Here is a 14,384-nt window from a genome sequence, read left to right as displayed (position 1 = left end):
TAGAAGCCTATATACTTGAACAATATTACCCTGATTGCTAGGGTCTGAAGGTTTGTGTCCCCCTAAAATTCCTATGTTGAAATCCTAATGCACGCTGTAATGGTATCAAGGTGGGGCCTCAGCGATGATGAGTCCTGAGGGTAGAGCCCTTATGACTGGAATTAATGCCCTTATAAAAGAGGCACCAGAGAGCTCCCCAATCCCCTTCCACCATGTGAGGACAGAAAGAAGGCACTGTCTATGAACCAGGAAGCGAGCCTTCACCAGATACTGAATCTGCCAGGACCCCAATCTTGGGACTTCTCATCCTCCAGAAATGTGACAAATTCCTGTTGTTTATAAACCACCCAGTCTCTGATATTTGTTATAGCAGCCCCAAAGGACTAAGACACTGACCTATTTTCTCTCCCAAGATATCTAAGGGATGTGACATATCCCACAGCCCATAATATCCTTCAATATCCCATATGTAAATAGTAACCGAACTATTTTTTAACTGGGAAGGGAGTAAGCATGGCATACCCAGTGAGCCTCATGTCAGGGTGGATGCGTGTGTCTGAGTGAACAATGTGGGTAGGAGAAAGGTAAATAAGACTCCAGGTTGGAAATTCATTTCCCAGGTGATTCTGACAGGAAGGAAAAGTTCCTTTAGCAGAGCACTAGCATGGACTTTCATAGAATCACAATCAGTAAGTCAGGTCATCCCTTAAATTTACTGATACCATTATAGAAACATCAACTGGAAACCTGAGACTGGGAACACTGCCTATACCACCTTTTGGCACCCTATATACATGGCCTTGTAGGATGACTTTCAGAATTTAATAAGATGAAAAATTCCTCTAAGGCAAGAAAATATTCTTCCACTTTTCCAGTTATGATAGCTCTGAAATGTACCCATTTTTGCCTTGACTGACAGAAAGTTTAGAATCGTTGAATTTTCTATTTTCCTTCTCCTAGTTTGCCTAGTTTTGAATCTTGTCTTCAACACTTATTACCTAGGCGGCTTTGGGTAAATTATTTAACTTCTGTCTGTCTCAACTTCCTGTGTCTTTAAAGTGTGATTGATAATACCTACCTTAGAGGGTTATTGTGAGACCTATGGGAGACAACATATGCAAAGTGCTTAGAACAGTGTCTGCTGCAAGAATTCCAGCATGATTAGCTATCAATAGTTATGTTTATCTCATTCTGAAATATTTTCATGGTAAAAGCCACCTCAGACTTTTTTTTAAAAGAACTAAGTTATGGGGGTGGTTTCAACACAGGAAAGATGGCGCCCTCCTGAAGGTTACATGTGAGGCAGACTCCACACAGGGATAATGGTGGCTGTCCCTCCAGCCCTCGCCCTGAGGCCACACAACTCAGACTTTCCCTCTATGTCTCTGGTGCCTCTGGAGTTGCTGCCCCTCCAACGGAATCTAGGATCTAGGATATTCCCAGATACTACCTTTTGATAAGAAGTTTTCAGGTAATCAACAGAAATCAAGACCGAAAACAAAGAAATCCAGTCTGAAGGTTCTGTGCACCTGTAATCAAAGCGATGCTACAATGATCCTTCAGTGCCACCAAAACTACCCTCCAAGATCAGCCATGACAAAGTGCTCGTCCCTTCCAGTCAACTTAAATCGTTTCATGGTTCTATTTCGTATTTTTATACATTCGTTATCTATTCTTTCTTACAGAATTATTAGATATTTTTGAGAAATGGTGTTCCCTTCTCTCCTGTAATTGATTGTGAATAAAACATATGAATAAAATAAAGATAGGACTTTTAAAAAAATTAAGTTATAAATGAGTACAGTGGTACCTCGGTTTTCGAACATAATCCGTTCCGGAAGACTGTTTCAGTTCTGAAACCTTTGAAAACAGCCGACAGCTAGGCCTCAGGATCTTGCAGAAGACGCGTGACATGTTCAACTTCCAAGGTGTGTTCAAAAACCGAAGCATTTACTTCCGGGTTTATGGCATTCATAAACCAAAATGTTCGTCAACAGAGACGTTCGAAAACCGAGGTACTACTGTATGCCTAACTACAAGCCCCAATATAAATATGATATTCTCATCAGGAAATAAAACCACCCTATTGCACTCTGTATTGTTGAGATAGATTCCACCTGGAGTATTTGTTCCATGCCATCTACCATTCTTTAAACAATATCCAAAATTAAATTTAGTGATTTACTTGTTCTTCTGAAAGTTGTTATCTGATCTAAAACTTAACAAGTCTGAAACTACACTCATGATGATACACCCTGGCACCCCCCAGTTGAGTCCTCCCTCTTCTCACTGAATGGCACCTCCATCCATCCAGAAATTCAGGCCTGATTCTTGGTGGTTGTCATCTCTCACATCCAATCAATCATCAGATTCCTTCTACTTCCTTCCTAAGTCTCTCTTAAACCATTTACTTGTCTACTTTCACTACCACAATCTCAACTGAGGCCACTTTTGTGCTTTGGGTGAGCAGTCCTGCTCAAGTTCCTTCTTACCCGAGTCCCTCTAACAGCCAAAGTGACCTTTTAAATGGCAAAACTGGTTGTCTCACATCACTGCTTCAGCCCATCAACAACTTACCATTTTTCTTCGGAAAAAGGAAATCTCCCAAGCCTTAATACATAGTGTAGAAGGCTCTGCATGATCTGACCCCTATCAACACCTGTCCCCCAGCCTCATTTCATCATCCCCCCACAAGCCACAGCAGACTTCTCTCCAATTTTCCAACAGCTAGTTTTTGTCTCAAGGTCCTATACATGTGCTTCCCATGCCCCTTCGCCCAGCCAAAGTCCACTCACACTTTAGGTCTCTGCTTAAGCAGCTTCTCTCCCAAGAAGTCTTCCCTGTCAGTACCCTAAATCTTTCCTGCAGAGCAGCAATCAAAATTTAGTAACTGTGTGATTTTTTTACTTTTGTCTCCTCAACAAAACATAAGTGGTGACATCCATGAAGGCAGGGTCTATGTCTTAATTGTTTACTGCTAGATACACAGTAGAGTACACTGGCTTGCACATGGGTAGCATTTTTGTAAATTGTGGTAAAAAATAAACCACATACAATTTACTATCTTAACCATTTTTCAGTGTACTTCAGTGAACGATATTCACATTGCTATGCAACAGATATGGAATTTTATTCATCTTGCAAAACGGAAAATCTATATTCACATCTCCCTGCCCTCAGTCCCTAGAAACCACCATTCTTTGTTTCCATGAGTTTGACTATGGATGCCTCCTATAAGTAGAATTATACAACACTTGTCTTTTTGTGACTGGCTTATTTCACTTAATATGATGTCCTCTAGGTTTATCCATATTATCGCATGTGATAGGATTCCCTTTTTTAAGGCTCCGTAATATTCTATTTACATTTTCTCTATCCAATTCAGCCATCAATGGACATTTGGGTTCCTTCCACCTCTTGGCCATTGTGAGTAATGCTGCAGTGAACATGGGTGTGCATCTATCTTTCCGAGATCCTGCTTTCAAGTCTTTTGAATATATACCAGAAGTGGGATTGCTGGATCATATGGTAATTCCATTTTTAATTTTTTGAGTAACCTCTCTACTGTTTTCCATAACAGATGTGAGGCAGGATATGTAGCCTAGGAAATTGACAGCCACCTCCAAGGTGAAGTGCCTCACTGGTTATACAATTAACAAGTGACTATATACAGTACCTGAAGCTGGAGAAAAACAAGAACGAGTTTCATCCAGCTAGGCTGATCCCTATGACAGGGACCTCACCTTGAGCTAAATTAGAATATCATTATAATCTCATTTATATTGTGGTTATGATGACTCCCATCACACATGACACCATGACAGTTCCAAAGGAACCAAATATGGAAGCAAAAGCTGGAAACGAAGGGACCCACCCAGTGGGAGGAGATGAATGAACCATGTCAATGGGACATCATCAATTCTCGCCCCTGGAGGGATAAAAACCCCTGATTGCAACTTCCTTGGGGCAACTCATTCTCTGAGTGCATCTGCACTTTCCTCTCAAGTGTGCACTTTCATTTTCAATAAATCACTTTCGCTTCCCTGCGTGTGTCTCGCTCTTGAGTTCTTTCTTGCACAGAGACGAGAACCCAGTCACCGGTGCTCCAGGTTGAGTCCCCTCTTAGACATCCCTGAGAGGCCCCAGCGACATCTCTACTGTACTACACTCTCATCACCTCTGCACAACGGTTCTGGTTTCTTCACATCCTTATCAACACTTGTTACTTACTGTTTTGTTTTGTTTTGATTTTTATAGTGGCCGTCCTAATGGTTGTGAAATGGCACACAGGTAATTTTTAATAAATATCTATTATTGGCTAGCTCTACTGAGGCTTCACAGAAAAAAAAAGTACACTCTCTACTGTCAAGGAATTCTGAGATTAATGGGAAAAAGACTGACATACAAAAAAGGTTTGTACTAAATGTCTAGATGGAAGGAACTGTCAACTCTGCTTGAGTTGGGGCAGGAGGGTTGCTGGTGAGTGATCAAAGAAATCTCATAGAGTAGGATACGGTAGCTGGAGCTTAAGGAAAAGTAGGCATTCAGACACAAAAATGGGAAGGACATTCCAAATGTAAAGAATAGTATGTTGAAGCAGATCTTTTACGGACCAGCAAGGCTCCTTTTAGGAGGGAAATTGGTGTGGATTAAATATGGACTGTATGTGAGAGGTTACTGAGAAATGAAGCTAAATAAATAGACTGAAGTCTTGTGACAAAGAGTCTCGTAAACTGCACTAAGAAGGGTAGATTGTATCCACTAAACGGTTTTAATCCAGGAAATGCCAAAATCGGATACGCATCTTGAAAGCTCAATCTAGCAGCCGTGTGAAGAATGATCACAGGGCCGGGGACTTAGCACTTTGTCCAGTTAGGGGGCTAATAAAACAGTCAAAGCAAGAGATGACAGGAGCCTAAATGGAAGCAAGAACTGTGGTCAGAGAGAAACAGAAGAGGGATGTTAGCAGGTGGAAAAGGCAGACATTCTTAGCTGATAAACAATGAAAGGAGATACAAGAATTGGAAGGAATCTATACCCACTCTTCAGGGGACAGACAAAGCTTATGGGGAAGATGACCGGTTTGCTTTTAAACAACAGTGTTGTGTCCAATAGTCAAGTGAAGTATATGAGTCTGAGCTTCAGGTGAAAGATATGGATTAGGCTCATATACTGGGAGTCATCAATCAAAACTAGTGAATCCTACCATCTAAATACCACTCTCCCTTGTGTAAATCTAATGTTCCAGAAAGACCAGATATCTTAATGTGGCATATATCCTCTTTCTGCTAACAGAACATGTTATTCTACATATTTTATAACATACTGGATGGTCTCCCTTTTGTATAAAGAGTAAATGCTCCTACAGCTCTACCAATAGGTAATCTCAGAAAAAGTGGATAACAACCAAATTCCCATCACTTTCTCTTTTGCCGCTTTGAGGGCTAATAGAAAGGTGCCTGACTGGAAATATTATCAAGACCACCTTATAATTAAAGTCTAAAAAGAGTGCCCAGTTTATTTAGTTGAATGTCTAATATGTTATTACTTCTGAGAAAAATATTCTAAATAGGATCCTAATAAGAATACTCACACACTATTCAGCAGACAGGCATGCACTTAATTGTCTTTAGTTTAAATGTGGAATTAAAAAAACACAAATTAAGTATCAAGGATTGAAAACTAAGCAAGTTGAGAAAATTTAGTTCACATATAATTATTGCCCTTAGTACCCTGATTTCATTACCAGGACACATAAATACAAACAATGATGGCATGTGGGCTAATAACAAAATTCACAGCCTATGTTCATATACTGACTGTTCTGTTCTGGGATGTGAATCTTGGATAATGGAAAGTAACTCCTTTCACTGTGACCAAGTGCTCTGTGCAGCCTCAGACAGAAGGCTCACAGTGAGTCTGTCCACAACCACAATCTAACAGATTTTAAAGGGCTTCACTTTAGGGTGCAACCCTGAACCAAACCTGCACTCTTCTTTACTCAGTGGCTTCTCCACCAGACTCAAGTGCTAAGCCTGGAAAAGTGGCATAGAAGAGGAACAAAGTCCTTTCTTGACAATAAGGAAAGTGCTAGAAGTATCCCTCCACCCTCAATTCATATGCTGAAACCTAGTCCCAATGTGAGAGCATTTGGAGGTGGGGCTTTGGGGGTTGATTAGGTCATAAGGGTGGAACCCTCATGAATGGGATTAGTGCCCTTATAAAAGAGGCTTCAGAGAGCTTCTTGCCCCACCCACCGGGTGAGGACACAGTGAGAAGACACTGTCTGTGAATCAGGAAGTGTCCTCTCACCATGCACCGAATCTGCTGGCACCTTGATCTTGGACATCCCAGCCTCCCGAGCTATGAGAAACACATGCCTGTTCTTTATAAGCCCTCAGTGTCCAGTACTTTGTTAGACAAGCCCAAAGTGACTAAGACAGAATGCTACAGGTAAGTCTGGTTCATTGCCAGAAGTGGTTAATATTTCTCTTTACTTTACCTATGAAAGTGAAAAACCCTGAAATTCCCTCAAATAAGCATCAAGCATTATAGCACTCTGACGCTGCTCCTACTTAGTGTCTTGAGAAATTCCTGAAGCAGAAACAATCTCAACACATTCCTTATGGCAGGTAGATCTCCACAGGGTGCTGGCTGGTCAAACCTACCACCTGAGTGTGGCTGGGCCACAATTCCCTTTTTGTTCCCAATAACCCAACAGGGCAAGGAACACCTTCACCCGACACGGCCACCACAGTCTATTTAGCGAGGCAAACATTCTCCTGAACCTCCAGACAAGTACACATGGGTATCCTTGACATTCCTTCCAAACGCTTCCTTCCCTGCTTTTCAGGCATGCTTAACACCTAGCATAGAGGTGAATTCAAGAGCTAAAAATTCAACTTAAGTTTTTTTAAATCAGTTATTTCAGTCTCTATTAATTAACATAGGATAAGACATTTCATTCTGTCCTTTTATGATGTGGAAAAGCAAACACGCACACAACAGCAAAAAGTTATAAATGATTCTCTCTACATAAGCTTTCAATATTTACCAAATTTATACAATGAATATAAGAATGTCATAATAAAAATGTAAAAAGTTATTTTAAAGCTGAATTTTGCACTAATTAAGAAAAATATACAGCATTTTTCTAAGAAGACATAAATTGAAATAACTTCACTTACCTTCTGCTCAGGGCTTTCCTGAAACAAAAGTCCAAAGTAGTCCTTCTCCAAGAGGTTCAGATGTTCACATACTTTGTCAAATAATACTTGTCCCTTAGCACGTTTCTGAGGGAAAAGCAATATCATCTTTACTTTTCAAGCACTTAAGAGATTCCATGAACTGTAAATAAAGAGCATCCTATCAGAGTACATTATTTAGCTTAAATTGATATAAAATATTTTTTGAATCTTTTTAATGATACAGAAGTTAATTAATAACTTTTTACTTTAGATTCCCCCACCCACACGAGGCATACAACGAGTGCATGATCAGACAGATGCTCTATGTTTTACTGATGCTCTATGCAAATATAAAAAGGACTAAAAAGTAAAATACTAGGAGTTCATTTATTTTTAAAACAATACAAAAATACGTCCAAAGTGCCTCCCTCAACTCCTCAAGGTGGCTCATGTCATGTCTAGAAGGTGTACTCCTCCAGGAAAATCATTTAGCGTATTCTTCTATGTATCCTAACACAATTTATTTCATCAGCACTTAGGTTTGATTTTTGTTCTGTGATATTTGTAGAATACAAAAACAGTTTTCAATACAAGCTACACTTCTCGAGAATGAAATGGCATTCACTCTTCAGAACAAATTAAAAAAAACAACAACAAGGTAATGGAACTGGGACAATAAATCGGCTGCCTCTAAGGATTTAACATATTTTTGCCTTAGTTTGTTGTGTTTTGTTTTTTAATTTAAGAAGCTGCTATCAACAGAGATGTGAAAGCCTTTGACAGTCATGGAAGAAAAGCTCATTGTCTAATCAATAGCAAAACATAACGTAGTAGCTCATCTCTAATGAAGACGCACACCCTTAGAAAGACCCCATTGTAAGGTCAGGTCACACATATGCCTCCTTTCCCCTGCACTGATATAAGCAACCACTGGGCTGCAAGTGAAAAATGAACAAGCCATCAGACGTTTTCATCCTCAAGATGAATGTCCTCACATTATCAAAATGTATACTTGCTAGTTCATCCAGCGTGTAAAAATTAATGTTTCCCATCTTGTACACATCTTTAAAAACTGAATAGACATAAAAGACATTTTACTTCCAAATATGTACAACCATGAAGAGACATTTCAAAAGATAAGTCTTCACAGAAACTCAATTCAAGGGGTTGTTTCTCTCCTCTAATGCTTTCTCCCTCTTTGTGGGAGCAAAAGTAAGAAATTCATGCCTGAAAGACTTGCAAAGGAGAATCTGGAACTTTTATTAAACGTTTTATAGTAATATTTGTTTTTTAAAAAATGGAATTACGTCAAATAGTAAAGGGAAGAGAAAGAAAGCTACACAAATTACATTATTTCAACCTAATAAGCTACGTGCTACCCACATCACTACAGATCCAGAAAATTAAATTACTAAGTACACTTAAGGTAAGTGAATCAACTGAAAAAACTATGTAACATACTTACTTTAAACGAGGTTGACACTGAACCCACTCCGGCTCATAATGACTGACCATAGCTCTAATTTCAGTACCTGCTTTGTAATAAGGAACTTTCCTCTCTGAGATAACAAAGGGAGGAAACTATTATAGCTCCTGCCACATCTATCTACTTAGCCCTCACCCACTATCCATTTATAATGAGGTATAAATCAGTCATAGAGGATATTTTATCTACTATGAAGCAGGTTTATCTTATCTAGAAAGACACTAAAAACTCAATGGATGCATATATAAAAAGTTGGTCTTTATCAACGTTTCAAACTTATGTCTCTGAAACCTCTGGCTATAAATGACAACTAATTTGAAATTAACTACTGAAACTCAGTAGCTGCAGACATCACGAAGAAATGAGACAGTCAAAAGGAGATTCATACTATTTTATTTGGTTATAACGCTATTGGATATTAGGGTAAAAAAGGTATTTAAGACAACTGATAAATATATACCCCAGTTGAAAGAGAAAACACATCCAATATTGGCATAAAGTCAACTTTTACTAATAAATCATACTTTCTCACTGGTTTCCATTTCAAAAACAGAAACATGCTCTCACGGACAATATTGCGCTACGAGATTACAAGGAAACCATCCCGGAAGCCCAGCACCACAATCTGCTGTTGGTCTGCTGGGCGGCATCGCGGGGCACGAGCGCGGGGCTGGGGTCAGACCCAGTTCCTCCCTCATCCAGCACATTGTAAGCACTTTACTATCTGTAAGCACTCACGGGGGGGGGGGGGGGGGGGGGGGGGTGTCAAATGAACCAAAAGTGTATGTCCATGTGCCAAACCAAGTGCCATACTTAACTGTAGCCGGATTCCATTCCCAACTTTTTTTTCACTAGCCCACATCTAAAAAAAGCACCAAAAGTATCTTCTAGATGCTCAGATTGCTTCTCTGCTATTCTCTCCTTCCCTCTTCAGGAAATAGATACTTTAAATGTTTGATAAGATCTTAACTAAACACACATATTACTTAAGCTTCCATTCAGCATCTCCACCCTCAATGAAGTCAAAGTCTGGCTGGAAAGACAAGGATGCAATAATACTATGAGGCATAAGCTGAAAGATGCATGTACAAAGTGCTATGGAACAACAAGATGGAATGAGTAACTGTATCGAAGAAAAATCATAGCTTCACCAAGTCTGTGACATCTGAAATTAGTCTTAAAGGAGGAAATGATTTTTTTTACTGCAGAAAAACAGCATGTTCAAAAAAACTTACTTTTTACTTTGGATGTTTATAGAGTCTGACAGAGATAGTTTCTACTCAAAAGATACTGGAGAATATAAGATGAAAAAGGTAACCCATCCATAACGGACAAACCATGCAATACGACTGACAGATGTACTGTCTCACTCTCCGATGACCACGAGGGCTTACCAGGTCAAAAGGCTCAATACATCCTGATCCAGCATCTAACACGTATCAGTTCCTATGGTAAGACACTGGGGAAGCAACAATAAAATAGATATATATGGTCTCAGGAGAACTTTACATTCAACTGGCCATGACAGAAAATAAAAGGAAGCACCTTCCCACATCAAAAAAATCCTCTTACTCTACCATTCTGGCCGTAACTAGGTACCTGGTCCAACAGACCCAAAGACAATTGGCCGATGAGATAGCCTGATACAAGAGCTCTACCCAAAGACAACATCTTACCCTAGGGGTAAGGTTGGCAGATACAATCACATCTTCCCTCATAGCGTTTAAATACAAAGCAGACAGACACATACTTACGTATAGACACACACACACACAGTCATAGAGCAGAGTGGTGCAAATGAAGGACAATGAGGAGACAATAAGCAAAAGCCAGGAGGACCAGGAACAGGCTTGTACTTGTCAAACTATGTTGCACTGGCCCCATGAGATGCTCCATATATACACATACCCATATTCCCAAACAGGGGAATAGAGTGGGACCAAAAAATTCTGCTTACTGTACATAACTAACTACTAAGCATCAAAACTCCTATTTGCACAAGATACCCTAAGAAGTTCTATGATAAAAAACAACTTGTTTCCTGTCATACAACCTAATGTTTCTCAAAATTATTTGGCTAAAACCCCACTAACTTTTTAACACAAAACACCAAATTATTCCACAGCAGAATTATTGTTCAAACGCTCATAGCTCAAGAAATGAAGTAGAGAAGAATTACCATGATCTGGCCTTCGTGCAGATTTGGGGGCTGGCATTAACATTATCTTTTTGATTCAAAAGTACAAAAAAAAAAAAACATCAGTTTAAACTGGTACAGGATTGAATGTGCCCAGCTGTCCGGCAGAAGCAAATAATTTCCATAGGTAAAATCCCAACAAATATAATCAAAAATCAAACGCACAAGAAAACCAGTTGTTGTTATTGAGAGTTAGACACAGTATCAGAATCAGATCTTCAGACTATGGATAATGGAAATTATCAAGCAGAAAACACAAAACAAGTATGTTTTATATGTCTAAAAAATAAGTGAATATTTAAAAATATCATCAATGGAAAAGTAACTATCAAAAAGCAGATTCTAAAAAGAAACACGACATACAGAAATAAAAACTGTAATAATTAAATTTTAATCCAAATGGACAGAATTTGACACAGCTAAAGAGAAAACCAGGGAATGGAAGACGGATCTGAAAAAACTACCCAGAATGCACAGAAACACAAACAGATGGAAAATATGAAAGAACTTCCAAGACATGTAAGATGGAATTAAGGAGGTTGCCATATGTCTATTTAGAATTCTAGATGACAACAGAGAGACTAAGGGAAAGTCAATATTAAGACATAATGGCCGATAAATGCTAAAACTCTCAAATTAAGGAATCTCAATGATTCTCTAGCCAGATAAAATAAAACCCATTAATCTACAAACACTTTATTCCATTAATTGATTATTTATACTCATTAACATTCAAAAGGTTTTGACATGCATTTAAAAATAATGAAAGGGCTTTTTTTCTGAAAACGATTTGCTACAGGACCCAGAAGGAAGTACAAATTAAGCAAGTCCAAAGAAATAGGCAATTTTCTTTTCAACAAAATAAATAGATAGAACAAAGCCATCAAGACAAGAGAGAAAGAAACATGAGCTAGGAAAGAAAATTATAATAGAAAACCCAGAAGAAGTTACTCATAAAAAACCAAAACTGATCTGCACTTGGAAGGTAATGGACAAAGCCAAGCTAAGCATAAGGGCATATTCTTATCTCATAAAGAAAATATAACAGATTATCAGGAGACACATATTAAATGCTACATATTAAACGTTCCAAGTTGGTACATTTTGTAAGTCCTAATCTGCAATCAAACTTGCCTGCATATGCTCTGACAATATGACTCAGAGGCTTACAACTTCTTTTTTGCGTTCACACTGTTCACAACACACTGGGTAAGTAAGTGGTAATTCTCATCATTTGGGGGAAAGGAACCAAGACACAAATGTAGTGGTAGTACATAAAAATGGGGGAGGGCATGCAAGTTGAAACTGTTCCTTCCCCACTCCCAGGTTCTCCTCTGCAGCACTTTCCATGAGAATCACTGATTTCAACAATATGGGAAGAGGTACTGCAGCAGAATCCCAGAAGGCCCCCAACAGCTGTGTAACCTCAGGCGAGTTACTTAACTTTGCTATGCTTCGGTTTCTTCTCTTTAAAATAAAAATACTCACCACATAATGTTGATAAAAGAATTAAATGAAGTGTATTTAAAGCGCTGAATAAAATGGCACATTACATGGATTCATTAAAAAGCAGCTGAAATCACAGAACTTTCTGAGCTGCTCTAAAAGTAATAATTGATTTTAAATACAATTAAAGAGCTTTCACAGTTACTTCATCCAATCTCATTCCTCAAATAAGGAAACTGAGGTTACAGAGAGTTTAACCAATCTAATTTTTCAGTCTGATCTCCTGAATTTCTTTTAAAGAATTGAATTCTTACTTGTGAGATCCATAAACATTAGTACTCTACATTTCAACCCAGGGAGGCAATTTTCTGTTATCACTGTTATGTTTTTTTATAAACAACGACTTAAGTTCTATTGCATGAAAGAACTACAAATACACATGTGTTAACCAACCCGAATACAGATATTTTGCTTTAAAATGTGCACCGAGGATACCAGTACATGTAGCTGTTCCTAGCGGTAATAGCAATTTGGGGGTACTGACCCAGATAAAGAGGACTACTGACTTGCCAAGAAATACTCCAAATTTCTTTTGTACCTTGATTTGTTTCCAACTGCTGAAACCTTATCACTGGACAAATCTCCAAAGCCTTCTTCCCAGTGTAGCCTATTCCAATTTCCAGATATTCACCTTTGTCCTTCAAGCTTTTTATTTCATATCAATGGTACTGACAATCTTACATTCTACTCCTTTTGAGATTTGTTACTTTTGGAGCCTGAGTTCTTTAAGCAAAAGTGTGTCTCCTACAGCAGCACCTCACTGAGTAACTAGCTCACAGGTAGGCTAAGATATCTGTTGGATGGAAAAGCTCGGTGCCGTAAAGCCAGCCAAAAAGTTGGCAGAGTTGAGCCTAGAATTCGGGTCTTCTGGCTCGCAGTCTTATGCAATCTGCTGGATCTAGTTCATGGACTACCGACCCATAGGTATTCAAGGAACTAAACCAAACACACTGCCAACTAAATTCTGGGAAAAGAAACTCCCCATACCTACATATTATTATCACAATTCTACATTGCCCTTAAACTCTTCCTTAGTAATTCAGAGCATTTCCAAATATTTCTTGGGAAGCAGAGGAATGCCCAAAGCAGAAAAGTCTATCTGCCTCTTTCTCTTGCGTGCAGGCCATGTCCCTCCTTTATGCAGAAGGGGACAATGGAGTTTTTCAGTGTCTCCATATTTTTTCACTAAGACATCAGTTTCACTGTTATTTCCTCTTGCTGTCCGAAGCATGCTTTCACTTTGTATCCCCTTCTTACACTAGAATCTTCACAGAGGACAAACTGTGTCAATCTCTATTCTAATAATGTAGCACCAAGTTGAACAATCAAAAACCATAGAACTTAACAAAACTTTGCCAAGTACACTTCAAAAAGAAATCTTACTTTCTATATTAAATGCCAAAAAAGCTTTACAATCTATTTTTCCTCTCCCTAACCCCACTTCCATCACTGACCAGCAATAAATCAATGGGTTGAAAACTTAAAAAGAAAAAGAAAAAATACTTTGGTCTACTTTCCAGGTATCAGATTGTTTTTTCTTCAAAAGACTGCATAATACATTAGAGGTACCCAAAGGAAAGAGACAAAACGAGAGTTTAGATGGGTTTAAAATATATTATTCAAGGACTGAAAGACTAGCTTTTGAGAACTTTATTTAAAAAACAGCATAGCAATCTACAGCAGACCCAGCTGAAGAATGGGCAGGCTGGAATCTGAGACGCTGAGCGAAGTCCCCCGTGCCTGTGCTGTTATTTGTGGCATTCATTATTGAGGCCAAAACACGACATTTCTGGAGACCTCTCAACTGGGAGGAATTTGTGCAACTGCTTAGCCGGCAGATTGCAGTGGACGCCACACACCACTGGCGTTTTATAAAACCCCGTCACTGTGAGCGTGTAGGCCCCTCCACACAGCAGTTATTGTGCGGCGAGGAGACAGTGCTGGGAAGTGCACAATGCAATCCGTACATTACAGCCCTCAAGCTATGTATTTTGCACTAGCTCTAAAC

At 39.0% G+C, this 14,384-nt stretch overlaps 1 protein-coding gene across 21 annotated transcripts in view; it reads right to left on the bottom strand.

The window, feature by feature from the left end:
• Positions 1 to 14,384, bottom strand: part of EPB41L2 (erythrocyte membrane protein band 4.1 like 2) — a 209,511-nt gene that overhangs the window by 74,630 nt on the left and 120,497 nt on the right. For all 21 annotated transcript variants that reach the window (XM_074333571.2, XM_074333587.2, XM_074333572.2 and 18 more), the window contains exon 4: positions 7,188 to 7,292. In XM_074333571.2, coding sequence (XP_074189672.2) covers positions 7,188 to 7,292 — 105 coding nt within the window. The remainder of the gene's footprint in view (positions 1 to 7,187; positions 7,293 to 14,384) is intronic.

The sequence above is a fragment of the Rhinolophus sinicus genome, chromosome 2, assembly GCF_057876585.1.
Source record: "Rhinolophus sinicus isolate RSI-liver-muscle chromosome 2, RSI-T2T, whole genome shotgun sequence".
In the NCBI taxonomy this organism is placed as follows: Eukaryota; Metazoa; Chordata; class Mammalia; order Chiroptera; family Rhinolophidae; genus Rhinolophus; species Rhinolophus sinicus.
The sequence above is the reverse complement of the archived record's forward strand: the minus strand, read 5'-3'. Positions and strand labels throughout refer to the sequence as shown.